The sequence below is a fragment of the Pseudocercospora fijiensis genome (assembly GCF_000340215.1).
Source record: "Pseudocercospora fijiensis CIRAD86 unplaced genomic scaffold MYCFIscaffold_2, whole genome shotgun sequence".
Lineage (NCBI taxonomy): Eukaryota > Fungi > Ascomycota > Dothideomycetes > Mycosphaerellales > Mycosphaerellaceae > Pseudocercospora > Pseudocercospora fijiensis.
The window spans coordinates 7,964,344-7,991,829 of NW_006921533.1; the positions used below are offsets into that span (position 1 = coordinate 7,964,344).

The following is a 27,486-nucleotide window of genomic DNA, read 5'->3' on the forward strand; positions in this document are numbered from 1 at the left end:
ACTTTTTGTAAAAGCTTGCGCGAATCACGCGAGCTGGGTAGTCTCTCCTGGCGAGAGACACCCCCATGCATACAATTGTAGTTTTAGCCACGGACATGAATTTCAAAGCTCACGAAGCTTTTCATGGGAAGATCCTCCATCATTCCACTTTCCTAGAATCCGCTTCTATACGAGTGCGGGCTCTGAGGTGTTCATTGTACAAATGTATACGGCAGCTCTTGAAATGGAACGAGAAGAGACGGTAGTGAGATGTCGTCAATTTTACCTTGCCGGACGAGCACTGGAGTTCTCCTCGCGAACAGGTAGTCTATGCATGTCTCTGCTTTTGCCGTTCTTAATGCAACGTCTCTCATTGTGCGAAGCTGTTGGCGTGAGGCTCCACTACATGTAGTATGATCATACCTGACTTCATGTTTCCATTGGAGACATTGTACTCCGCAACCCATTGTCTTTATGTTTCGTTTTGGACAAGTAAGTTGCAACAAGCGTGACGCGTGAGACGGGCAGAAGATGCTATATTCTCTCTCTCCATGAAACGGGGTACTATACTGCTGTCTCCTTTTAGAAGCTCCGTGGATGCCTTAGGTTCTGCTAAGGAACCGGCTCCAGCGGAGCGTCTAACGACAAATAGTAGGAAGCGACTGTATATACTATAACCTGCCATTCTATTAGATAGCATTTAATATATAACTTTACATATATACAAGTTCTCGCAAATGTCTCTTTAGCGGATTGTGCATTTTGCGACGATATATATAGTAATTAGAAAGTATTCGCAAGAAGCGTAAAACTACATTATATATAGACCTTCTTCTATAGAAATCAAACTAGCTTAACTTATGTTTATAACAAACGACTATATAGAATAATAACTACGCTACCGAGTAACCTTAAACTTAGTAGACATTAGCATCGACATCCGTAGATTCTATTACCGTTACCCGCTTAGTTATATAGTATCGCGTTATTAATTGCCGCATTACCTCCGCTTACTATTCTAAATTCCGAGTCGTAGCGACTATATTCGTACCTTTTCGATTTCCGCTATTCTAACGATATAGATCGACTCGGTATACCTTAGAGGGTCGGTTGCTTTAGCTAAAGTTATCGGAAGTGCCCTTTCGCTCGAGGAACTAGCGATATTCTACTATCCTATAGAAGCATCGATATCTTCGGTATCGGTCGATCGATTTCCGCCCTTCTAACTATACTAACCTTCTCGATATATCTTAGCGACTCTAGCGTATACGTTTAGAGGTCTAGAATAGGCCTAGTTGCTTCTCGCTTCGTCTAGATCTATAGCGGCAGTATTCGAGTCTAGCGATAGTAAAAGTAAAAGATATAGGCTCTACTTTTCCGGTATTATTACAAATACGTAACGCGTATATCTAACTCTTTCTCTTTCTTCTACGCTTTAATAACTCTAGCCTCGAATACCCTTTAACCCTCTAACCTATTAACCTATCTCTATAATTCGACGACACTATAGCTCCTCCTAGTCGAGGTAGAGGCGGCGGTAGTAGTAGTAGCAAGACTAGCAAGTACTCGCACTTAGGCACTAAGGATCGCTATAGGGCGGTAAAGGCGGATAGAGAGGCGCGAAAGAAGCAAGTATAATAAGAAGAATAAGCTACGAAGCAGGCTACTAAGGTCTAGCGACGTAAGAAGGATCTAAAGCGCCTACTACTAGGAGGTCGACGCGCTATTAATCGCTATAACCCGCAATTCGATATCGTCGCCTATCTACTACTTCCTCTAGACAACTTACTACCTTATATATAGCATGCCTACTTCGAGGCGCGTATAGAGTATATACGCGACGATAAGTACCTCCTTAAAGAGATCTAGCTCCTAATGTAGGATATAGCATAGTATTACGATAAGTCTAAGTATCTATAGGAAGAAATAGTGCGCCTTAGTCTCTTAGTAGTATTATTAATGCTATATCTATATCGCATCCTAGAACCCGAACCTCTATAGTAGCAAATCGATATATTCTAGTCGCTCTTCTTTAGCTAGTAGGATGTTATATATCCGGCTGCTACTAGCTCTAGAAAATTATTAATCTACTAGGCTTTCGCTCTCCTAACCGGTATAGCTATATAGCAAGTAGTAGTCTTAACTCGGATCGCGGACGAGTAGGGCGGTAATATCAAAGAAGCTATACGCTAGTTGTCGCTATAGGAGTAAGGACTACTTAATGTCTGTATCCTTATAGCAGATAGTAAGCGGCGCGATCTGTATATACTCGTAGACCTAAAGGTAGGCCGGTACTACTACGTCCTCTATAGCCCTAAGTAAGGTATTACTCCGGAATTTTAAGAGGTCCTACGCTCTATAGCTCTATCCTTAGGGTTGATCGTATACGATAAGGCACATCTTCTTTATCGGTAGCTAAACTTCCGAGTTGCTTTTAGAAAGATCGCCTTCCTTCGCGACCTCTACGATATATATATACCTACTATCGCGGCCTCTACTACTATACCGAAAGATGTAATCGATTACCTAGTTAAGAGTCGTACTATTCGTCTAATTAGAGATAAGCCTCTTTAGAGCATTGTCTAGCGCAGTAGCATTAATCGCCTAGATACGATATATATTATTAAGCCTCTACCGAAGAACAAGTTAACATCCTTTAAGTTCTAGTACTTCGTACTAAAGTATACGATTAACGAGGAAGGCTGCGGCATACCCGACCTAATCTAGAAGACTCTTATCTTTGTCGACGGCCGCGTAAGCATTAATCGTGCCTATCTCCTAATGCGATCTTAGTTAGTAGATCTAACTAAGGACATCGACCTAGAGCTAGCAGAGTATAAGTATATATAGACTAGTGTACTACTTATGCCGAGAGGAAAGCTAACTATTAATATTCGAAAGGTAATCTCTTTCTATACGGCTTATATCGCGCCGCTAGATAAGGACCTCCGATACTAGGAATTTAAGAAGCTAGACTTACACATCCGTATTATATAGGGCACGCTAGCTACTGCGACAGGTACTAACATTCCGGATATCGAGATCGTTAGACAATAGGGTATTCCTATTACAAACGATATTCTCGATCTAATATAGAAGCTTAGTCGCGGTGCGCGTCTGCTAAATATTAAGGCTCTTGCGGTGTTTATATTGCCGTATTAGTACGATAATAGACAGGGCCGTGTTCTACTAGAGAAGCGCAGCTATATCTCTATAATCAATCCTTATAATAAGGACTAGGCTATTCTATACCGAGAGTAGGCATATCTTCTATCGAATCCTAGCAGCCTCCGCAATATAGTAGTCTCGGATAAGATTAAATAGGTTCTAGGCGAGGAATTCGACGACTTCTCCGAGGACATCTTTAATATTATAAACTAGCTAGATAGTCTAGATAAGCACGATAATAGAGAAGGCATTACGGTCCGCGTACGTCGTACTATAGACGAGGCTACTATACATCCTAGGACAGCCGTATATAGAAGCGGCGCTAGTGCCTTTAACGATACTATAGATAGTGCAATCGTAGACAACTCTAATATACCGAAATAGACTTCCGATAAGATAAAGAGCCGAGAGAGCGCATCTCCTATATTTATACGTCTTATTAATATACGCTATTATCCGGTAAAGGGTTAGCGCTAGTGCTTTAGGGCTATTATTAACGAGTACCTTAGAGAAGGGGAGTGTATATACCTAATCCCTAAAGGCAAGGTCGTATAGGGCAAAGATACCTGCTATAGTATATACAACCCGGACTTGCTAAAGAAGCTAGTATAGGATAGTTACGAGCCGCTAGCAGTACCTCTATTACCGCAGAAGCCGAGAAAGAGTAGTCTATCGGGCTATACTCTAGAGTATATCGAGGAATGGATTTCTAAGTAGGCTAAGCGCGTATTCGATAACACTATCTACGAGAGCCGGAACTGCGACATTCTAGCAAACGTTATAGTGCTAAAGTATAAGCTATAGAACCTTTGCGAGGTCTTTAAGCCTGCTAAGGACCTATATAGGGACAATATCGACGCGGCTGTCCTTAATAAGCGAGCACTAGCGTTTATAAAGTAGTATAAGAAGGATTCGGATAATGCGAAGGACATACCGCTTAACGATATACTTAGTATGCTAAATAGCATTATCGATAATGTGTATAAGAAGCGCAAGAAGTACTTAGAGCGCGTAGCTACGAATCGCGAATAGCTAAAGCGCTAGAGAAAGGAGGCAGAAGAGGCGGCGGCGGCTGTAGCGGCTATAGTAGGAGATACTAAGCTACTAGCCGGTCTAGCTAAAGAAGAAGAGACCGCTCTAGTTAAAGAGACTGCTAGGGACCGGCGTATATTAAACAAGCAGCAGCAGCGTAAGTCCGGTACGGCTACTAGTACCCTTCGCAAAGACCTAGCTAAGAAGCGTGCTACGGCTACTAGTCCTATACTAATACCGATACTAACGCTATTGCTATTGCTAGCACCTAGAGCTCCGCCTATAGCATCTGTAGCTAGTCCGTCTCGACCTCGTCTAGAAACAGGAGATAAGCGTAGTGCTAGTAGAGTTACCGATACTTAGAGATAGATACTAAGCGCTCGTGCTACTCCTCGGCGTCGGACCGGATAGAACGGAATACTAATACTAGCATCTCGTCGTCGTCCTAGTACTGCTAAATATCTAAGTGCCTTTAGGCCGATTCGTATAACTACTGCAGAGGCTTAAGTAGCTTATACTAAAGCAGCCTTATCGTCTCTACTACGCTTATCTAGCCGGACCTGTATACTAACCCGGCGTGCTTTAGATATAGCAGAGTCTAGTGTATACATTAATCGTATAGTAGGTAAAGAGGAAGAGGAGTACTTTAATAAAGACTTTAGTAATAGGGAAATTGTCTTCGATACCCCTAGCAAGCGTCGTAGAGGCCGTAGTCGTTAAAGGATTTGCTATATTAGAGGGGAGCAGGTAGTAGTGTCGTCGGTGTTAAGAAGACTAAGACAGAGAGAGCAGATTCTTAGTAACTAAGAGTGCCTACTTCGCACGTTCTTTGCCCTTCCCTTACTACTACTAAAGTATTATATACTATAGGATGTCTATAGCTCTCTATACCGTCGCGGTAAATTCTTCTATAGCATTCTAAATTTCCTATTGCTTACTACTAGTCCTTTTATCTATAGTATCCTACTTAACCTTAATCTAAATGCTCGTTGCTAGCCCGGCCTCTTTATCTTTCTCTTCTCCTATTGCCGTCTCCGTATACTTTATTACAAGCCGACGAATGTATTATACTATACTATACTAGCTCTTAGCTAGCTAACTAGGTCCCCTCCGCGGCCTAGTATTATATAGATCCGCAATCTGCTACTATGTTATACTAGTACTACGCTTTAGACTAAGAATAACAATAGCTAGCATCTCGTCGCTAATCTTATCGTCCTCGGATCTAGTTGCTATCGTCGGTATACTATATACAACTTAAATCGTTGCTATATAGAAGCGTAAAAGGGCGCGTCGTAAAAGATATAGATATATATATAGTCGTAAGAGTAGTATATAATCGAGGAAAGTGTAAGGATATCGAGTCCCGCTAAGACCCCGGATTTACTATAGTAGAGAGCCCGATTAGCGGGAATAGCCCGGCTCTAAGATCGCGACTCCTTTCGAGAGCGTATCGCAATACCCGCTTTAGCTTTTAACTTTTATAATAGTACGATAGTACGATACGAATACGGCGAGATATGTCGATTAAGCGTATTTCTAGCAAACCGCGCTAGCAAAAGTGTCTAATACGATAACGACGGCCGCCTTCTGCCTCCGAAGCCCGAGAAGTTAATACTACTAACACTAGTACTACTAACACTAGCGACGCTAACACTAGCGACGCTAATACTAGCGACTATACTTATTACACTATAGCTATTAGCACTACAATATATATAGCAAGGATAGATACGCGAGGCGATAACATATATCGAGCGTAAGCACTCTTCGAGAAGCTACGACAGCCCTCTTACGTTAACGCCCTCCTTTGCTTAAATCCTATAGTTACGATCTATTAGAAGGACTAGCTACTATGTAAGACAGTATAGATAAGTGTAGTTGCGTCTAGGGATCTGTTTAACTAGCGGCACTAAGCGGCTATAGAAGTATACGCCCCGAAGTACACTAGAATTATATATAGCCTATATACTACGGGTACGCGTAATAAGTACAAGTACGAGTACGCGTATACGTAGCAATTAGCGCATTCTATTACTAACTATAGTACGCATAACCGAAGGACAAGGTATATAGGACGGGGCTTATTAAGCGAAACGACGACAGCTCTTTCGCTAAAGCGATACTTATTAGTACCTAGATAATAATAGAGTGTAACCGCGCCCTTAGTATCTCTAAGAGACACTATAGAAAAGGTTGTCGAGCGCGTTGTAGTCGTATAGCAATGTTAATACGCTTACTAGAAGAGGAGGCGCACTATAGTCGGATAATAGTCTTAATACGCTTAGTTCGGATCGGTGCGCACTATAGTCGAATAGTAGTCTTAATACGCAAAGGGCTATAGTCGTATAGCAGTAAAGACTAAGACTAAGACTAAGCGCCTTTAGGCTTAAGTATACTAGAGGCCCTTACGCAACGACTAAGATTATTATAACTAATAGTCCTAACGAAGGCGCTACGCCGACTTAACTAGATACGCGTATATTATCCTATAAAGAATCCGAACGTAGGAAGCCTATAGCCGCTACTTAAGGTGTATCTTACTAAAGAGTTTTTACCGAGTTAGGCCTATAGTAATGCTACGAACCTATCCTATCTACTTAGTAGGAGAGTCGCTATCGAGCCGCTACTTAAGGTATACCTTACTAAAGAGTTTTTACCGAGTTAGACCGTTAGCCGCATTATAGGTGTACCTTACTAAAGAGTTTTTACCTCCGCTAATCTATCTAAGACCTCTGCAGTTTGCACTAAGACTGCGATGTTCTAACAACAACTATGCTCTTTCGGTTAAATACGTAGTCGGCGCCCGCTAAAGCTATAGAAAACAACCTACTCGCTAGGAGAGTCGCCTTCGCAACGTCTTGCTCGGCAAAGCCTATCGGAGACCTTAAAAGAAGGACTAAATAAACTACCTACCGAGGAACCTTAACTATTAGATAAGCGGCTCTATCGGTAGCAAGCCGTAGAACTAGCAAGGAATGGTATTAATCGCTATAGAGCTACCTATATACGATAAAGAGGTATCGATACTATTGTATACGCCGATAGCTAGTATGTTGCTAGGGGTGTTAGTATATTAGTGTATATATATAGAAGAAGAAGAAGAAGTTAAGGTTAGAAAGCGGAGATATATACTCGCGTAAGTAAGGTTTTATATATAGTAGCTCGGCTAATAGCAATGCGATATCGTTAATATTAAGGCAATAATAACGGCTATATATTACTTGCACTACGCTCTCGAGGCAAGAGCGGTCGTTAATAGTACCTAAGGCTATAAATTAGAGCATCGGAGCATAGTGTTATTCTAAGGCTAGTCTTCGGCATCCCTCGTAGTCCTTCCCTATCTTATCGGTAGGAGTATATGCTCGTACGCAGTATTCCTTTCTATCCTTAACCTTCTATAATATTATACGGGCTACGGCGAAGAGACTGCTAGCCAACCCGAGCGATAGCTATCTCCTTATTAAGCGCCGTTATATTAGGGTCCTAAAACTGCGAGAAGTTGTCCCGATTACTACCTATACTACCTATGCTACTAGTATTAGATCTAGGCGCTAGCAAAGCACCGGTTATTATCGCTAGGTCTTTAGCACCGCTAGCAGCAGCACTACTAGTTAAGTCTATTACTTCTAGCTATAGCTAATCGATATAAGCCTAGCCCTCGGCATCTACTAACGGCTTAAAGGCTTCGCCTCGATTAGCTCCCCTATTGAAACGCTCTCTCGCATTAGCTCTATTAATACCGTCTACGCTAGTAACAGCTATATTATTCTCTCCGCTACGAGTTACGCTACTAACTAGCAACTAGTTAGATTAATTAAGGGCCTCGACGATCTTTGCTACTTACTCTTTACCTAGAGACTATATATTATTAGAGAGGCCTATCTTTGTTGATCCCTCGACTCGAGATAGGTTGTATTTAGCAATGCCCTAATCTACTAGCCTAGTAGCATAGGACAGGATCTAAATCGGCATCTTCTTATCGGTATAGTACGTAGTCTTTTCTAGGCCTATAGATTCGACTATCTCCTATACGATACGGGAAGCAGTCCGGTTCTGCGATACTAACTCTATAGTAGTAGCTAGATTATGTGTCGAGTTAGTATAAGCCTTAATGTCTATCTATAGGGCCCTGTTTAGTTCCTCCTATATCTTATTAGCACCGAGACCTCGACTATTGCCTAGATCGACGACTATCGAAACCTTAAGAGCATCTTATAGAGGCTTCTTCGTAGCCTTGCTAAAGAGCTAGGCTATATAGATTATCTTACGACTATAGTTCTACTGTCGCGCTCTAAGGAAGATAATAGCTAGGTAAGGAATCATTCGACGGAGGTTGCTAGTGTCTATCTTCCGGATAGAGTTATATATAATTAAGTGCGGCTTAATAGTCTAAACAAGGCGGCATATAGTAGTAAAGGCTAGATCCTTAACAGTGCTATTAATATTAGTACCGTCCTATACGGATTTAGTACAGACCGACTTATAGATAGAGAGGACAATATCGATGTATTTAGTATGCCGCATATGCTTAATAATAGCCTTATATACCTCCTTCCGAGTTCCGGAGATAGTCGCAGTACCTTTACTAGCTATATTATCTCCGCCGCGACCGCCGAGCTCCTTAATAATAGCCGCCTCGAGTAGCTTACTAGTAGCATCAATCTTTCTACGCTTTCGCAACTCGTAAATCTAGCGGGTAGCAATCCGGGTTCTATACGAAGCCTTTATAACAAGATCGTTTAGATAGTACTTCGCCTTCTCCTTAATAATGCCTAGAATATCGAGATTAGATACATCCGACTAAATATTGTACGTAAGCGGCTTATCTGCCTAGTTCTTATCCTAGTAGGTCTTAAGAGGCGTATAGCTGCTATTTATATCGGTATAGAATATAGCAGGCACGATAATAAGCTACTCCTTGCGGTTATACGGGCGAGTGCTCTCTACGCTCTCTATCTTAACTATACGATTACGAGTAGCAGTTATCTAGTCTCCGATAATTAGAATTAGAACCTTGTCCTAGAACTCGTTATTATCTAGATCTAGCTGTATGAACTGCTCGAATTTATCGTTATATACCTTATATATCTCCTAGATTAATGCTTTATCGTAGTATAAGGCTAGTATAGGGATAATTAGAGTTCTGCCCTTATTCTTAATCTTAACTAATAGCTATAGAAAGCGCTCCTATAGCATACTACCCTTAACAAGGACAAAGAGATGCTCTAGCACGCGATCGACTTTAGCTTCGGCATACTAGGCATCCTATATCTCGGTGTCTTTACTAGTGTTATAAGCACTCTTAGCCTTCTTCTTAGCCTTCTTCTTAGGTTGCTTCTTAAAGTCGAAGCCCTTAAAGCGCTACTAAATTGACTTAAAGAGATATCTAAGCGCCTAATCGATCTAGTATAAGGATATCTTCTTCTTCTTGTCGTTACTAGTTACGCCGCGGAAGATCGTTCGAGGGTTAAGCTCTTTGCTATAGTCTAGTATATCTCTCGTTAGGCCGCCTTCTAGGAATTCTAGGTAGATAGCTATATGCGCAGTAGTCTAATTATCTTAGTATATAGCACTACCAATTATCTAGGCACCTCTACGGTTAGATAAACGGTAGAAGTTGTCGTATACGAGCACCTAACGACGAGATATACGAGCTGTCTTTGCGATAAAGGCACGATAGGCCTTTGCTGTCTTACGTACGAGACGCTAAATAGTGCGAAAAGATCGACTAACGCCTATAGCACTAAAGAGATTAATAACTCGCGACTTGATACTACTAGTATAGAGGTATAGGCTAATCTGCTTACTAAACTAGGAAGACTTCTTTAGCGCGATCGAGCTAGTAACGATCTAGGTTATTAGTATAGTACGCTTCTGTATACAGCGGTGCTTGTCGCTAATAATATCTTCCTATTTATTATCGTCGTCGTCGCCGTCGTTACTAGCTATATCTTTCTTCTCCTAGGCGTCTATACTCTTTATAATCTTTGTACGGCTATACTTCTTATTAGGCAGTACGGATTGTAAGAGTCGGTACTAGCTAGGAGCTATAGTTCTAATAACCTAGTTAATCTATGCGAGGAGATCGGACTTACCCTCCTTCTAGTACTCGTTAATAGCGGCTTCTAGATTGTATTTGTTAAAGAATCGCTTGCCGATAAGATGCTTTAACTCCGTACGCAGGACCCTAGTACTAACTAAACCTTCGCTCTTCGGGAAAGACTTCTTAATAATCTTGTTAGCCTTCTTCCGGTAATCGCGTATACTAGCGATACCTATATACATACCGACGAGCTTTGCGTACGTAAGGTACTAGTCGTCTAGGATGCGAGAGATATACTTAAACTTCTGTTTATCGGTTATACGAGTCTTACGCTTCTTACGCTTCTTCTAACTCGACTAACTAGGTCTACTAGGCGTCTAACCTAGAGTTACCGGAGCCTTGCCTTTAGCTCTACTACCCTTACTCTTCGTAGTTAGGCGAGCGTCCGTCTCTTCCTCTTTAGACTCGTCTACCGACACTTTATCTTCCTAATTACGGTCTAGCTCGGGATTGTAACCTAGAGCATTGCCCGCCCGCTATTCGGCCTCTAACTTATTAGCGCTTAGTCTATCTTCCTAATTAGCAATATCTAAGTCGCCTTTATCCTTATTAGTATCCTTATACACTTCTAGAACTTCTAGCTAATTACGGCGGATAATAATAGGCTTATTTCGACGAGCTCGTAATAAGCGCGGCTATTAGCGACGCGTATATTCGGCGGTACGCTAACGAGCGCGCTGCTCCTAGCGTAGTCGAGCTCTACGGTCGGCTAGGTCTTAGGCGTGTCCTTATAGTAAAGCTTCAAGCATGTCGCTCGTATTAAACACATCGCGATTGTTGTTATTAGCGGCGGCGGCGGCGGCGGCATTGCTATCGCTATCGCCTAGTAGCAAGTCGGCTATTTCTATATCGCCTATAGCGGAGCGCTATCGAGTTAGATTAGTGCGTGTGTATATATAATAGTATGTATAAAATATAGACTATTAGTTACAGGTCGAGTCGAAGCGGAAGTAGATTGTAAGAAGCTAAGAGTGTTTAAGCCTTAGGCGTAGACTAGAAGCGTAGAGACCTACTTTTATTTTATAAAAGTAAAGTGTCTAGAAGCATTACTTATTTCTTCTAGGTATTCACGATTTACGACAAGATAGTACTAGACTAGATAAAGCAATATATCGCACAGCTCTGCGACACCTTTTAACGCAGTTAGCAACGCGTACGATATACGACAAGCCGGATACCTACATTGCGCCGCAGCGGAGTAATCTACGCGTTTAATTACAACCGCGATAGTCGACTAAATAGTAATAGATTCTTTAAACCGTGCGGCGACTATTGCTTAGGCTAATAGCAGTAATCGTAGTATTAAGAGAATAGATATCAAGAATATAGCTTTAGCTTGTAGCTAGCCTAAGTAGCTCTAGCGTATCTAATATTACTTAACACTATAATATCGGAGAGCATCGAGACCTATATAAAAGGTACTTAGAAATGGACGCGCTATACGATAATGCATATCTTATATATATATTGTTAAAAGCGACACTCGGCCTTTTTAGCCTACTTAAACTAGCTTCGGCGCATTCGCAATATTGCAATACTACTACTTTAGACACTTCTATACCTTATATATTATATACTCAAAATCATACCGTTAGAAGAATAGTAGCGAACAATTAGAGACGAAGGGAAGATAGTTAAGAAGGAAGGGAGGACGAATGGAAAGCACTATATACTAGGGCAGAGGAGGTACTAAAGGCGGAAGATAGAAGAACCCCTAAGAGGGCATATAGAATAATAATCTTAGAAGTTAGAACTCCTTAGAGGACTGAAAGCAATCCACAACTAGGCAAGCTACGTAATCACAAAGGTAGCTAATACAGTCGTAGCAAAGATTACGAAGAAACAATAGGAGATAAGCCTAAACTACCGCACCTAGGTAGCAGTAGCTAGTTAGGAGGCGCTAAAACCCCCGAGGATAGTAGTTAGAGTCTATATTACGGACCTATAGGAGCAAAAGGAAATCTAAGGACTTATAGGGAAAGAGATTGTAGAAAGAATTGCAGTTAAAGAGGTAATTAGGGCTAGGAACGAAGGAAAAGGGGTAATTAAGCTGTTTATAGTACAAGAGTAGGACAAAAAGAAGCTAGAAACACAAAAAGAATAGACAACTAAGATAGGGAAAACAGCAAAGGTCTCCTAATAGCAATTTATAATTATAGCCTATAGTATAATAAGAAGCTTTAAGGAAGAATAGGATATTAAGAGCCTATAGAGACAAAACTAAGCTATATACCTAGGCCTAAGGATTACAAAAGTGGCATAGATTAAAAGGAAAATCGAAGAGACTAAGAAGCAGTCTTCCCTAATTATCTAGATAGGGAGTATAGAGCAAGCTAATATAGTGCTAGACTAGGGGTTGTTCTAGGACTTTGAAAGATTAGAAACAGAGATATATAGAAGCAACTATAGGATAATGTAGTGCTTCAAATGTCAATACTATAGACACTTAGCAGCTAAGTATACAAAGACAACTAATACCTGCTCCTATTATATAGGGGATTACTAGGTCAAAGAATGTAAAGTATATAAGGGAGAAGCAAGATATGTATACTACACTAAAAGACACCCCTCTTAGGCGAAGGAATGCCTAGTAAGAATATAGGTAGCTAGGAAGGCAAAGGAAGCTAGAATTAATACACTAAAAAGATACATAACAAGCTAGGGCAGCTAGGTATAGAAGCAACCTAGCTAAGTACTACAAAAGAGGTCTAGACAAGATAATAGGTTTATATTTAGGGCCTTACTAGTATAAGAGAGTTACTAGTAACTAGGGAGACTAAGATACCTTAATATTGCAGGAAAGGAAGCAGGGTAGATAAAGCTTAGTCAAATGTTAGTCTAAAATAAGGGAAGACTAAAGGAAAACCTATAGGGAAATAATATAGATAAAACCTAATGAACATTGCAATATTACTAAACATTATATAGTATAATATTAATAAAAGCAAAGATAAGGTACAGAGGAGCTTCCTTTAAGCACTAAACCTAAAAGAATATTACATTATTGCAATCTAAGAGCCCTAGCTCAACCTATATATAAAGAGACTAGTAACAGTTAAAGACCTAAGATACTACCTAATTATCTATAACTAGGGAGCCCTAAGGATATGCATCTATATTAGCAAGGAGATAGATACAGAAACCTAGTAGGCTATACTATAGGAGGATAGGGACCTAATATTAGTTTAAGTAGAGACATCCTAAGGTACACTCTAAGTCTACTATATATACAACCCACTACTAGACTTAAGAAGCAGTACCTAACTAAAAACCCTAGAAAGACTACCTAGAGTTATCTAGGGGAACACCTACTAAATCCTACTTAGGGATTTCAACCTCTACTATCCCCTCTAGGGTTCAGACTTTACCCTAGCTTACTACTTCCTAGTAGGAAGACTAATTAACATATTAGAGAGGGAAGGAATAGAAATTGTTACCCTAAAGGGACTAATTACTTAAGAGGTAAGAGGAAGCAGTAGCATACTAGACCTATACTTTGTATTATATTAGATTAGGAACAGGATTATAAGATATAGGGTTAACTAGGAACTAGAAGAATTATTAGACTACTTCCTAGTGCAGATTGAGCTAAATGTCTAAGCCAATTAGGAAAGGGAACTAGAGGAGAAGCTCAACTAGAAAGGTACCTAATAGGGCAGGATTAGGGAGGAACTAGAAAGGGACCTAAAAATAGAGGAACTCTTAACAAAGTACCTACTAAGGCTAGAGGACATTAATAAGGCAGTAGAAGAACTAACAGGAATCCTAAAACAGGTAGCTAGAAAACATACCTTAGTAAAGAAACATTCACTATACTAGCAACTATACTAGACTAGTAAGTATATAAAGAAGGTTAAAGTAGTAAGGAAGGCTAGGAGGTAGTAGACACAAACCTATACCTAAGAAGCACGGGACAACTATAATAAAGCCTACTAGGAAAAGAAGATCCAGATTAAGAAAGACAAGATACAAGAATAGAGATCTATAATAGGAATAATTACAAAGAAACTAGAGGAGATATAGAGGATAGCTAAATAGGTAAGGAGACCTAAATAGGACAAGGATATACTACTACAATTCCCGGACATTATAGACTAATAAGGACAAATATAGACTATAATAGAAGGGAAAGTAAGAGCCCTAGGCTAATACTTCTTCTATAGAAAAGTACAAGTAGACCTATTAGATATAAAGGAGAAAGAATAAGAAACTCTACTACTAGGCATACTAAGAGACACCTAGGTTAAACCCGAAACTATTAAAAGGATCCTAAAGAAAATTCTAGGCAATAAGGCACTAGGAGAAGACAAGATCCACAACAAACTTCTAAAAGTATATAGGAAGGGGCTAGCCCTAGCACTAGCTAATATCTTTTTATAAAGCCTAGTACTAGGACACTACCTAAGACTATTTAGGAAGTCCCTAACAGTAGTACTAAGGAAGCTCTAGAAGGAAGACTATATACAGCTTAAGGCCTATAGACTAATAGCCCTACTTAATATAATAGGCAAGGTGCTAGAAAAAATTGTCGCTAAAAGGCTAACAACCTTTGCCGAGGAAAGGAATATCCTTCCTAAAGGCTAGATAGGAGGAAGAAAGAAGAGGTTAATACTAACAGCTATAGAACTAATTATAGAACAGATCAAGCATATCTAGCACTATAGTTAAAACTAGGTAGCAACCCTCCTCTCCCTTAACATCTTAGGAGCCTTTAACAATATCTCCTATAAAAGGCTCCTATATATACTTAAATAGAAAGCTATACTAAACTAGATAGTCTAATTTATCTAGTCCTTCCTATAGGAAAGATCAATACAGCTTATTCTAGGCAAATTCAAATTAGACCTAATGCTAACTAAAAAGGGAATCCCCTAAGGATTAACACTCTCCCTAATCCTCTTCCTTATCTTTATAGCAGACCTACTCCTACTCCTAAAATCAAAAAACACATTAGTATTAGGGTTTGTAGATAATACAAACATCTTAGCCTAGTCTAAGACAATAGAAACTAACTGCAAGATCCTAGAAGAGAAGCACTAGGAGTGTAAAAAATAGGTAAGGAGATATAGAGCAAAATTCGCCCCGGAAAAGTACTAGCTTATCCACTTTAGTAAGGCTAAATCAACCTATAATATAAAGCAATTAATCACTATCTAAGGCTTTAAAACCCAACTATTAGTAGAGCTTAGGGTACTAGGGATCTAGCTAGACCTAAAACTAAATTAGGGACTATAAGTAAAGAAGGTAAAGTAGAGGGCAGATGCTAATATATAATCTATTAATAGGCTTATAGCCTCTATATAGGGGGCTATATTCGAGAAAGCTAAAGTTATATACAAAGCAATTATTAAGCTAGTAATACTATATAGAGCATAGATATAGACAGCCTAGGAGAAAACACTAAAGAGGATTAAGCAACTAGTTAGTAGGTCCTAAACCTAAAGCCTAAAGAAAATCCTAGGAGCATACAAAACTATACTAATAAGGGTAGTAGAAATAGAATTAGGGATCCTACTAGTCAAACAATACTTCAAGGGACTAAGACACTAATATACAGCAAAGACAACGGAATACCTAGCCTAACAGACTATCTAAAAGGCACTAGATAAGATAAAAGCCTAGTATATTAGAACTAGGAGGCGAGATAGACTATAGATAACTCCCTAGAAAGTTAAAGACCTAGAGCAATATAGAGTCTTAACAAGAGAAATGCTAGAGAAAGAGCTTTAGGGACTAAATATAAGGCTAAAGGAAGACAAGCTAAGGGGAGAGAAACAAAGCCTAGTAGAATCAATTACTAAACACCTATAAGAGTAGGAATAGAACAAAACACAAGTTAGACTAGGAACCCTAAAGGCACTAATCAAATTTGGTTAATACAACTACTAGCTCTACAAGGACCTAAACAGGGCCGAAGCAAGCCTAGCTATCTAAATTAGATCTGAATATATTAGACTCAGATCTTACCTATTTAGAAGAAACGTCCTAGGAATTAAAAGTGGGGCTTGCTAATGTAGCTACCAATCTTAGAACCCTAAGTGTATACTGCTAGTCTGCCCTTAATAGTTAGAAGGCAGAAGTAATTAAAGACTAAAAGCAATAGAAAGGGAATACGACAAGCTAATCTAGAGCAAAGAAGACCTAAAGAGGACAGTAAAGTAGATCATTAAACAGGGATTTATACAACAATTCGTACTAGCAAAGAAAACTAAGGAGTAGATAAGAAGGAGGGAAGAAGAGGGGGAAAAAGGGCAAGGTAGTAGGCAAGGTAGTTAGAGGGTAACAACTATAACACTAGTACACCCTAGAGGAAGGAAAACAAGGAAACGAGGAAGATTAATACTTATAAATAGGATAGGAGGGAGGTTTTTACTAACTAAGTTGGTTTCCTACCTAAAACAATATATAGAAATAGACCTACATAGGCCGAAAGGCACTACAATAGGCAAATGAAATATCTATCTATCTATATACTCAAAATTGCACGCTCTATACGACAATATAGGTTTTATTGTTGTAGCATTAAAAGCGACATGCGACATTTTCGTAGGTTAGTCTCTAGTTGCTAGATTTAGTCGAATTCGGGATAGTAGCTTAATTGTAGGCTTTATAACTTAATAACCTAACGTCGCATATATATAATTTTTACATAGGATGTCTTCCCTTTGCCTGCGCTATCGAATGCACTAATAATATTTATATATTTCGCGTTGTATAGAATGCTAGAAAAATAATATATGCTATATAGTCCCTCTCTACCCTTTGTCCTTAGACCCTCGTAAGCGAGGGCAGCAAGCCGGAAGCCGAGGGTCTAATTAGAGACAGCTATACTGCAGACTTTCCGATTCCTTCGTTTCGTAAGTCTTAATAGTAAAGAGCGTAATAAGAGAGAGAGAGAGAGGAAGAGAGAGAGAGAGAGATCTTACTTACTAGGATCGATAGGGTAAGTTAGCGTTTTCTATATAAGCTAGTATACTATCGTTATAACCTTCTTACTAGACAATAATTATATCTGTCTCTTTCTAGAAGCTCCGTCGACTTTATCGGTTTCGATATTAGGATAAAGATATCGAATAGGACAAGGAAACTCCCTTTAACGCTATAGCTATCGAGGACGTTGTAATATATATGCTAACCCTCTACGAGTTCTAGGAGGAAGATAGCACAATTAACTACTTACGCTAACGAGGACGAGGCTATCGACGCGATTAAGCGCACGAGTAAGGAGGCCGCGGCGATTAAGTGTTACCTATATATAGGAAGCCGCTCTACGGAACTAAAAAAAAAATTATTCAACTTTTCTATACGTAGTTAGCGAATTCAGGATAGAATATCCTATCTCCTATTAGACCCTTGCTAATAGCGTACGAGCTACCGGTTTATTTATAAACCCCTTACGTAGTCTTCCTTCTAAACTGTACTATATTAAGAAGACCCGAGATCCGGTGTATATAGAACAAGAAGGAAGTTACGAGCACAAAGCGAAAATAGCTAGAGAAGGAGGCAGAGAATATCCTCTTTAGGAGCGTGCTAAGCTCGATTATTAACAATAATATAACTACTTATTAGGGCTCGAAAATCTAGACAATTAAGGATAGAATATAGATAGAAAAGCTTATAATCTGTTCTATGCTAGTAGAGGGTTTGCAGTTAGACTAGGGGAACCGTTACATCTACCCCTATATACGGAATCCTAGACTAAGTTTCATTACTAACTATATTGCATAGAGGGTGAAGTGTTGGTTTTTCCGGATATAGGATATATAAATATATACAGTGCTTAGGATAGCTGTCTTTTTAATTCTTAGTCTGTAATTATAAATACTTACTTACGACCTAACCTCTACATTTAATCAAATATCGAATATACAATAAGAACAGAGCAGAACAAAAAACACGATGCGTTCTATCCTCACCTTCGCCTACGCTTTTACTATAACTATTACTCTCGCACTAGCCGCCTCCGCTTTCGATATCGGAACTAAATGTTCCTGCGGCGAACTTTCGTAATATATAAAGGGAGGAGCTCTAGGATATATAGAGATCGGCAGATCTGTAAGCTATATAGATAGGGATAATAGTCCTAGGGGCTGTAGTAAATAGTGTACTAAGGGACTGTATAACTATAGTTATTAGAAGAGTTAGTAAGTACGAAGTAGCGTGTCTTCTACGGATTTTTTTTTTAAATACCTATTGCTAATAGATAAGGGAATAGTGCGAAGACAGGACCGCTTTGTGTTTGTAGCAATAATGCTACTACCTCTTGCATTAGTGGACAACGTAAGCTACGATAACCTAGGCGAATCGATCTACAAACTCGTCGACTAACTCTACCGTCCTAATAAGCACCTAGGAATTTTGTTACGAAGGCCACTTAGGTACGCTAGACAAGTACATACCTTCTCCGGTATAGATAGACGTAGAATCAGATATTACACTTCCTTGAGAAATTAAGAGCTAGTGCCTCTCTCTATGTCTTCAGCATTAATGCTGCTAGGAGAGCAATCTTTGAGGAAACTCCGCGCGTAAGCCCTGATTCCTTACTAGGGACGATACGTCCACTAGTTGCGAACCAACGAGTACTTCGCTGCAGCTGAGTGGAGATGAACGCTGATGAGATAACGAAGGGGTGACTGCTTCCATTGCACTTGAGTTCCATAACGCTTGTTGTCACAACGAGCAACGGACTACGATCAGGTCTTGGAAGGTGATTTGATTTATTTGAATGATTCCCAGACTGAATCCCTTTCCCAATGCGATACATTCTCCTAAGGCTTCGCAAGCAGGATCTGGAGAAAAGAGCTTTTGGGCGTGAGATGGCTCGGTAGTACGAATTGGCCGGTGCCATCGATATCTGGGGAATTCGTTGCTACAGTCACTGAACAGTATACTGCGAGGAATCGGTACGAAGCTTGCAAGGTAAGATGCAGTTGCAGCGGTAGCGTACTTGAATTGCGGTGCTGAGCCTTGAGTCTCGCGAACTGGTGGTGCCTGAGCTGGCGTTATCATTGAAGTCCACGTCGCTTAGCCTGGCTCCTCGCGTGCTGCTGTGCTCATGTGTGGCGAGATCTTTCCCACCGCGTCGGGTAGCCCGTCTAGCAGGCACAGGAGAGGGTCTTGCTGCCGTGAGCGCATCGTATCGACCCGCGACGCCCGTACGGCCAAGTCCACGGCAGAGTGTGAGTGGGTTGTCATCCTCTGTTTTGTAGTTGTATGGCAGAGTGCTCAACAACAACGTGCTGTCCTTGTGCGCAGGTCGCAATGTGCAGTCTCTGTTTCCGCGTGGCATTCGGCCCATCTGGAGCTGCAAGTGCGCTGGTGTGCAAGAAGTGATCCAGTGCTGGGTTCTGCGCTGAGCGTGCTTCATTCACATCGATCGATGATCAAGAAGTTCCATTCCAGACATGATGCCAAGGTGGGGAATTCTTGAAAAGCTTTCAGTCTCAAGAAACGAGTATGGGATCTCTTGGTGTGGGAAGCCTTAATGATTCACACTGCGTAGATGAGCATCCCCTTAGAAATAAGACTCTTACCGGTGTAGCCATCATCCTTCTACATCCTGGTATGGAAAAATGGTATTTAAGTCGTCTCTAAATTGAGACCCTGAGTCTCTCGCGAAAAAGATCTTCCCCCAGACCAAACTCTTCGTGTGCGCCGCTTATTGCTGCTAGGAGAATATAGGTATAGTTAAGTAGCCTTCCGCTTCTGGATGAAAGGGCATCTTGTAGTGGTAGCCGTCTTGAACTACGTGAAGAGACACAAAAGGGATTCAGAGGCAATAGAACAGCCCACTCGGAGCAGCTGAGTCTCCCTCGGCGTTCCAGGTCGTGCCCTTCCGTAGCCATGATCGTGTTTCCCAGTGCTGATGGGAAAAGTGAGAGAGAGAGAGGGCGAAGTTCCGCCAAGATTGTGGCCTGAGGCTTGTATATATACATGACTCGTGCACTCCTTTCACGTTGCATGCACAATAGAAGCAAGGAAACCGAAAGACCAAAGGACGAATGAAAATACCACAACATACTTAACAAGCGAGTATATTATATCCTAGCGTTTATTTAGATAGTATTTCAGCGAAAAACTGCAACCGACCTGGAAATTCTTCGATAAATCATACTTCTTCGCGACTATGTATACCTACGACATCCGCTTCCCACGAAGTTCCACCTCATTCCACTCCTCCTCCCTCCGAACCTGCACTACGGGTCCAGTATACTCATGTCGTTTCTTAACCACGAACATAAGCAAAGCCAGCAGCATGACCGACCCGAAAATCAACGACACCCAGTTCATAGACTCAGGCGTAGGGTTTGGCGCAGCTGGGAAGAAGACCAAAACAAAAGCCAAGCTGAGGAAGCAGAGAGCTAGAAGATTAATCGGAAGGCCGAGGTTTCCCAGCGGGAAGCGTGTGGTGGGGAGTTTGTAGCGGGTGAGTTTGCGGTAGGTGATGCAGGTGATGGAGATGAGGTAGGAGGCTAAGATCGCTGCTGCGCCGAGGGAGGCGATGATGTTGAAGGCTAGGGAGGAGCCGATCAACACCAATGAGAGGATGACGGTGAAGACGAGAGTTGCGCAGACGGCGTTCATGGGAATCATGTTGCGGCTGGAGACTTTGGAGAAGAATCTGGAGAAGGGGAGACCGCGGTCACGTGCGAAGGAGTAGAGTTGTCGGCTTGATGTGGTGACCATGTTGATGGCGCAGAACATTAGGCTGAGGATGATGTAGGCGACCATGATGGCGGTGCCGGTCACGGATCCGGTGGCGTTGAGGAGGATCTCGATGTATGGTTGTCCTGTTGGGGAATTGATGGCAGCCTCGATGTCGCCGGCTCGGAAGAGGACTGTGAGCAGCATGAGGAAGGATATGCTGAAGTTGAGAGCTGCGGCGCCGACCATACAGCGTGGAAGCCATTTGCTGGCATCCTTGAGTTCTTCGGCCAGGTGACAGATGGAGTCGGCTGAAGTGAGGGTGGTGACTGGGGCGATGATGCCGATGAGAACGGCTGTGGAGAGATTTGGCCAGCCGTTCTCATTATTCCACTGGTCAAAGACTTCCTTGCGAGAGGATTGTGGGCCCATGGCCAGCAGTACTACTTCAAAAGCAATGTATGCTGCCACGTGCAGGATCAGGATGATGAACTCGAAGACTGGTAGCTTCTCCACGAGCACCGTGTTGAACAGGACTGCGACTAGTGCAATGGCGATGGTGAATAAAGTTGCATGCCAGCCTTGAAAGGTGATGGACGGATTGACGAGGATAGCAAGTCCTTCCATTTGCACTGCGGCGGCATAGCTCACGCTTGCGAGTCCGACCTGCCAGCCAAGCACAGTCAGCCATCCTACCAAATAGGACAGCAACTTCTGGATGGACTGTGGAGCGAATTCCGAGATCCAGTGATACTGTCCTCCCGCGGATGGAGCCATGGAGCTCATTTCTGCCAAGCTCAGGGTGGAGAGGAACAATCCTACAATACATGCCAGAAACATGTACGCAGCTCCAGCCGGTCCTCCGTTGGGCAAAGACCAGATGACGGTGATCAAGGCATATTCCCACGCACAGCCTAGGATGGATGCAAAGCCCACGATGGCCCATGGACCGAAGTAACGACGCAGTTCCTGGATTTTGCCCATGCGCCACATGTCTCGCTTGTCCAGGGCGGTGGAGAGGCGTCGTGGAGGGGCGTCAATGTTGATGGTGTCATCTTGTTCGACTGGTGATGGGCCAGCAACTTCGGAGACGGCATGGTCGCTGGATTTCACGTCGCTGAGGACGCCGAGCATGGTGGGCTAATGAACCCCTTATACGGCGTGTCACTCGGGGTAGAATTCAGAGGCCGCGTTGCCGATTCTAGCTTTCACCGGACCACCTGTGGCATGTCAAGATGCTCGACTGCATGCGGTCGCCGCAAGGAGACGAGGGTCAGTAGTACAGTCACGAGTGTGTGAAGGCAGACTCCTCGTTGACGAGATTATTATGGGGGAAATAGGGATGCCACTCGGGCCTGCCTGCCGCGCGGATTGTTCAGCATTGCATTTCTTGGGGGAGGCGGCGCGCGCTACGCTTCACGCATCTGGCGAAGGACGTGTATGTAGCCATACGGACACTATTGCGAGATGCAGATCCTACTACTTTCGTCTGGCCCCTCAGCTGTGCCGTGTGAACAGGAAGCGTGCCGCCAAGGGGGAAGTTGGAGAACACGTGACCAGATCAGGCCCCTTTTCGATTGGCTGAAAATATGGTGACTACTGTACTGCTATTCCTTCCGAGCTGAAGATCTACATCTACACCGACACTTAGAAATTGCAGATACACTATGCTCCACGACAGCATGCAGAGGCAGGCCACGAGCGCGACGTCCGTGGCCAGTGCTACCACTTCAGCCCTGCCTACACAAGCTGACACGTTGCGCGGTCGGCTGATACCCAGAACAGGATGGATGAAGAGAATACCGTCGAGAGTAGACTTCCTCACTCCTCCGACTCCTCCCGCCGATCATTGTCCCGCCTATCACACCAACGAGACCTCAGCATGCACAGCGCAGCATTCAACAGCCAACAGCCCGCGCGAGCGGACTCTGATTCCATTCCATGCCCGTGGACCAGCACCCATCCATCATGCGTGTGAATCTGCCGCTGCCGCTGAATGTATACGGCGCTCCAAATACAGCACAGCTTGCTTACTACTCGTGCAGTGCGCGACCGCCGACCGCCAACCGCCAACCCCCAGCGTTGCTTGTCAATCCTTCGTTCGCCGGCTTTGACCGAGCACAGGCCAGGCCCTCGATACGCCAACGCCTCTCTAACACCAACCTTATTTCACCGATCACCTGCGTTCTACCTCTCCCGTGAACCATCTCCCTTTCTACCACAACTACACCTGCCGATTGTGTCGTTTTGAGGAGATGTAGCAGCCTCCTTCCTTTCACTCCTTACAATGCAGCACCAGTGAACCAGAACCAGCATCCCAAGACTTGAGCACAAATGCCTTCGTCAGCTGTCGAACGAACGCGCTTCACCACCTGGACTGATTGGAATCATCAGCCGGGTCTATGGATCGTTACCGTGCTCTCGCTCAGCTATGCTTCGCTCACCTTGATCGTTCGACATCTCATAAGGAGGAAGTTTACCAGCACTGATGCCATTCTTTGCGCTGCTTACGTCTTTGGAGCCATTAGCTATGCTCTTATGTTTGCAGCCCTACAACAAGGGGCTGGCAAGGCTCCAACGCGACTGACAGCCGATGCATATGCCGACTCCTCGAACGTGAGTTGATCTGTATTTCTTGTAGCAAGTCTACTTTGCTAAATCATACCAGCTGCTCTACACGAGTATCATATTCCTCCTTCTCGCATGCGGCACAGCATCGTGTGCATCACTGGGCCAGCTGGAAGAGATTATTATCGGCCGCAAAGACAAGAGAATATGCTGGACAAGCATGGCATTTTGCGCCTGCTCGACTATCGCAAACCCTATCATCGTCTCCGCCGGATGTTCCAGCACTCGAAGCTTGGATGTTCACCCCGCCGGATGCTCTGCGCTCGTCTCTCGCTGGAGCGCTACAATCGTCCTCATCATCATCAACCTGCTGCTTCCTGCTCTGCTCCCGTTCTACCTCTTCAGAAAGCTGCATACGAAAGTTAATCGCAAAGTCAGTATCTACGTCGCATTCGCCTTCCCGCTCGTCAACATCCCGGTCGCCGCCGTGGCTCTGCGGCTGTACGTTCGATTCAACCAAGTAGGAAGTGATGGCACGGGCATCGTCAACTTCCTGTGCGCTTTGGAAGTCCTCCTCGGATGGAGTCTCATTTGCGTGACTATCCCAATCGGCCGCCCCATGGCTCTACGATTTCACACCAACGGCACCCTCATACTCAGCGAGTACGGCAGTAATGTCACACCAGGTCGAAATACGAAGACCATTTCCGAACCGCCGAGCAAGCGTGCAGCGTCTGTGCCTTACGACAACGACTTTCATATAGATCGATTCATGCATTCGTCTTCGGCTAGAAGGAGTTCGAGCGTGGCGCCTGATCCGGAGACTATGCGTGGCATTCGCAAGACGGTCACGATGGAGGTGGAGAATCATGATCCGATATCTTTTATCATGAAGGAACAAGCCTAGTGTCTTGGGATTGCGAACCACAGTCTTTATTCAAAGCATCAATCATACCGGTTGACGACGTGCGACAGGAGTCGGGGACCGAGGAGAACTGCGCGTCGTGAATCAGCACGATCCAAGTTTCTGGCCCATCGATCTCATCAGCCTCAGACCTCTCGCAGAGCCAAAAGGAGGAGGCCCTGCCGCGAAGCCATGATGGCCCACACATCGCTGTTGAAAGCTCAGATCTCACCGGGGTAGAGCGCATGGTCGATTGTGTATGGAAAAGTGTGGAGAACCAGCTGCAGAATGGGACAGACACCATTGCAATTTCCATTCGATATACACCCACATCTCACAGTCAAGACGAGCAGTAGGAGAAGGCAGACCTGCGCAGCGGCGACTTAGAGGCTGACAGCGACGTCTGGGCTGCCACCAGGCTACGAATTTGTGCCAAACTTCATTGGAGACAAGAGGCATGATAGAGCAATCACGCCCATAAGGGAATCCGAATCCCGCATTCTCTCCACAACTGACGGCTTGGGTGTGACTTTGTTAAGGCTTTGTGAATAGTCTTCTCTAAGCTAGAGCCTCTCTAAAATTCTACCTTCTAATATTCTATCCTCCCTCCCTATCTATCTAATACTATACGCCTGAAGAGAGCGTCTAGGCACACACACGCACGGAATTCAGATTTCGACAGTGAAAGTCAGTCGAGAAGAGTCGTACGTAAGCGCTGCCTCCACACAGTCCCTCGAAGCTCGGTGCCTCAGGCAAGATCATCGGAGCTACGTCATCGGAGCCACGTGCGCAGAGCCTCAACTCCATCCGCAGCAGCAATCCCAGATACGCATCTCAGGCTTCCATCAACACAAACAACTCTTTATTACCACCACGCCCACCACCACCGCAAAAATGGGCGCCTTACTCTCCCTCCCCCTCCTCGCAGTCCCCTCAATGGGCACCCTCCTAACCTTCGCCGCCTCCTGCTGCGGCGCAGCAACCTGCGGCGCCGTCTGCTCCGCCTGCGGCAAATGCAACAACAGCATCGCCACGCGCATCGCCTACGCCTTCATCCTCCTGATCAACTCCCTCCTCTCCTGGGTCCTCCTGACGCCGTGGGCCGTAAAAAAGCTCCAAAAAATCCTCCTCGACTACGTCACAATCTCGTGCGGCGGAAACGAATGCACAGGGTTCGCCGCCGTGCATCGCGTCAACTTCGCACTAGGATTGTTTCACTTCGTGCTGGCTTTCTTGTTGCTTGGAGTGGAGAGTTCGCGGGATAAGAGGGCGGCGGTGCAGAATGGGTTTTGGGGACCGAAGGTTTTGGTGTGGGTGGGGTTGATTGTGGGGAGTTTTCTGATTCCGAATTCTTTTTTTGAGGTTTGGGGGAATTATGTGGCGTTTGGAGGGGCGGTGCTGTTTTTGTTGTTGGGGTTGGTGTTGTTGGTGGATTTGGCGCATAGCTTTGCGGAGTTTTGTATTGAGAGGATTGAGGAGACGGGGTCCGCGGTGTGGAGGGGGGTGTTGATTGGGGCGACGTTGGGGATGTATCTTGGGGCGATTGCGATGACGGGGGTGCAGTATGCTTTTTTTGCGAGTGGTGGGTGTAGTATGAATCAGGCGGCGATTACGGTGAGTGGATGCAAGGTGGGAGAAGAGGATATTGCTAACGTGTACAGCTCAACCTCATCTTTATGATTGCCGTCACCGTCATGTCGATTCATCCTACTATCCAAGCGAACAACCCAAGAGCCGGTCTCGCGCAGGCCGCAATCGTCTGCATCTATTGCACCTACCTCACCATGAGCGCCGTCGCCATGGAGCCAGATGACAAGCACTGCAACCCCCTCGTCCGCGCGACCGGTACCAGAACCGCTAGCATCATCCTTGGTGCAGTCGTGACTTTCATCACTTGCGCCTACACCACCACAAGAGCTGCGACTCTCGGCCTAGCGATGGGCAGTGGAAATAAAGGCTACGTCTCGCTCGACCACGAGGCAGACACCCACGACTTGGTCGACACTCAACCCGAGTCTCGCCGCGCCATGCGACAAGAAGCTCTTAGGAGAGCAGTCGAGTCCGGTGCGCTGCCCGCCTCCGCACTCGACGAGAGCGATGACGAGGATGACGATGACGCGAAAAAGAACAAGAACGACGACGAGAAGCAGAGGACACAATACAACTATTCCGTCTTCCACGTCATCTTCATGCTCGCAACAGCTTGGGTGGCAACGCTTTTGACCCAGAATATCGGCGTCGACAAGGACATCAATGGAGAGTACGACCGATTCGTGCCTGTAGGCCGCTCGTACTGGGCGAGCTGGGTCAAGATCGTCTCGGCTTGGGTATGCTATGGCATCTTTGGCTGGACTTTGGCTGCGCCGGTCATTTTGCCGGATAGGTTTGATTACTCGTAGACGGCCGCGGACGATTGTTTTTGGAGCTTCATTGTTTGTAAGATCGAAATGCATCATGTGTCACAGGAGGCTGCCCCCTGCACAGCAGGTCTTTTGGTTGTGCAAACGGTGAGCATGCAGATTGCGTCCTAATATTTCCCAAGAATCAGCATGGAATGGAAAATTTCGGCAAACTTTTCCCACGACCGTACCAGATCTTGAGAGGGAAAGACCTGGTCGTCATTCACAGGTAGCGCTGGTCCGAAAATTCTGCGGCCATTGATGACGGAACGAATGAATAGAATCGCGGTCAACCGAAGATTCTCTAGCTCTATGCGATGCGATCCGACGATGCTCTGTCACCGGTAGTTAGTTGTCAAACAAACCGGCTTTTCAGTACTTGATGAGTGAGTGAGTGATTGAATCGCTTCCCTGCCGGAATGGCCCTCTGGTTCAGGATGCCGATGATGATGGCGCCTTCTATTATGCTTCGAAGGCTGCGAGGACGGGATTTCAAGGATCGGAAAATACGCCTATACGCTATCATGCACAGATTGACCGGCCTCAGAGGCTACGACCGGCTTTTCCCTATATATACTGGACTGGACTACAATTAAATGCGTGGAGTTCTCGATGCACCCTCCTCGTAGTAGAGATTTCTCCTCGCTAGATATCGAGCTAGGGCTAGCATTCCTAGGGAATTAGCG

At 44.0% G+C, this 27,486-nt stretch overlaps 4 protein-coding genes across 4 annotated transcripts; 3 read left to right on the forward strand and 1 right to left on the reverse strand.

Annotated features, from left to right (window-relative positions):
* Positions 1–20,419: 20,419 nt before the first annotated feature.
* MYCFIDRAFT_77210 (uncharacterized protein) lies at positions 20,420–21,922 on the reverse strand (the record flags this gene model as incomplete). The annotated part of the gene is made up of 1 exon (XM_007924559.1): positions 20,420–21,922. The coding sequence occupies one exon, from the start codon at positions 21,920–21,922 to the stop codon at positions 20,420–20,422; it is 1,503 nt and encodes a 500-aa protein (XP_007922750.1).
* Positions 21,923–22,164: 242 nt separating this feature from the next.
* MYCFIDRAFT_172674 (uncharacterized protein) lies at positions 22,165–22,580 on the forward strand (the record flags this gene model as incomplete). The annotated part of the gene is made up of 4 exons (XM_007925885.1): positions 22,165–22,201; positions 22,231–22,469; positions 22,495–22,521; positions 22,551–22,580. 4 exons carry the CDS (start codon positions 22,165–22,167, stop codon positions 22,578–22,580), a joined length of 333 nt encoding a protein of 110 aa, XP_007924076.1.
* A 14-nt stretch (positions 22,581–22,594) lies between these two features.
* On the forward strand, positions 22,595–25,000 carry MYCFIDRAFT_86519 (uncharacterized protein). The gene is made up of 2 exons (XM_007925572.1): positions 22,595–23,545; positions 23,598–25,000. Exons 1-2 carry the CDS (start codon positions 23,264–23,266, stop codon positions 24,402–24,404), a joined length of 1,089 nt encoding a protein of 362 aa, XP_007923763.1. The 5' UTR covers positions 22,595–23,263; the 3' UTR covers positions 24,405–25,000.
* Positions 25,001–25,248: 248 nt separating this feature from the next.
* On the forward strand, positions 25,249–26,864 carry MYCFIDRAFT_214451 (uncharacterized protein). Its single transcript, XM_007925886.1, has 2 exons — positions 25,249–26,015; positions 26,150–26,864. The coding sequence occupies exons 1-2, from the start codon at positions 25,296–25,298 to the stop codon at positions 26,798–26,800; spliced, it is 1,371 nt and encodes a 456-aa protein (XP_007924077.1). The 5' UTR covers positions 25,249–25,295; the 3' UTR covers positions 26,801–26,864.
* The last annotated feature ends 622 nt before the right edge of the window (positions 26,865–27,486 follow it).

Bases quoted from the DNA above. Each gene is read 5' to 3' on its own strand.
- MYCFIDRAFT_86519 (XM_007925572.1), top strand. From the start codon at position 23,264: ATGCCTTCGTCAGCTGTCGAACGAACGCGCTTCACCACCTGGACTGAT. The intron at 23,546-23,597 runs GTGAGTTGATCT...AAATCATACCAG, and splicing joins CATATGCCGACTCCTCGAAC to CTGCTCTACACGAGTATCAT.
- MYCFIDRAFT_214451 (XM_007925886.1), top strand. From the start codon at position 25,296: ATGGGCGCCTTACTCTCCCTCCCCCTCCTCGCAGTCCCCTCAATGGGC. The intron at 26,016-26,149 runs GTGAGTGGATGC...GGTCTCGCGCAG, and splicing joins TGAATCAGGCGGCGATTACG to GCCGCAATCGTCTGCATCTA.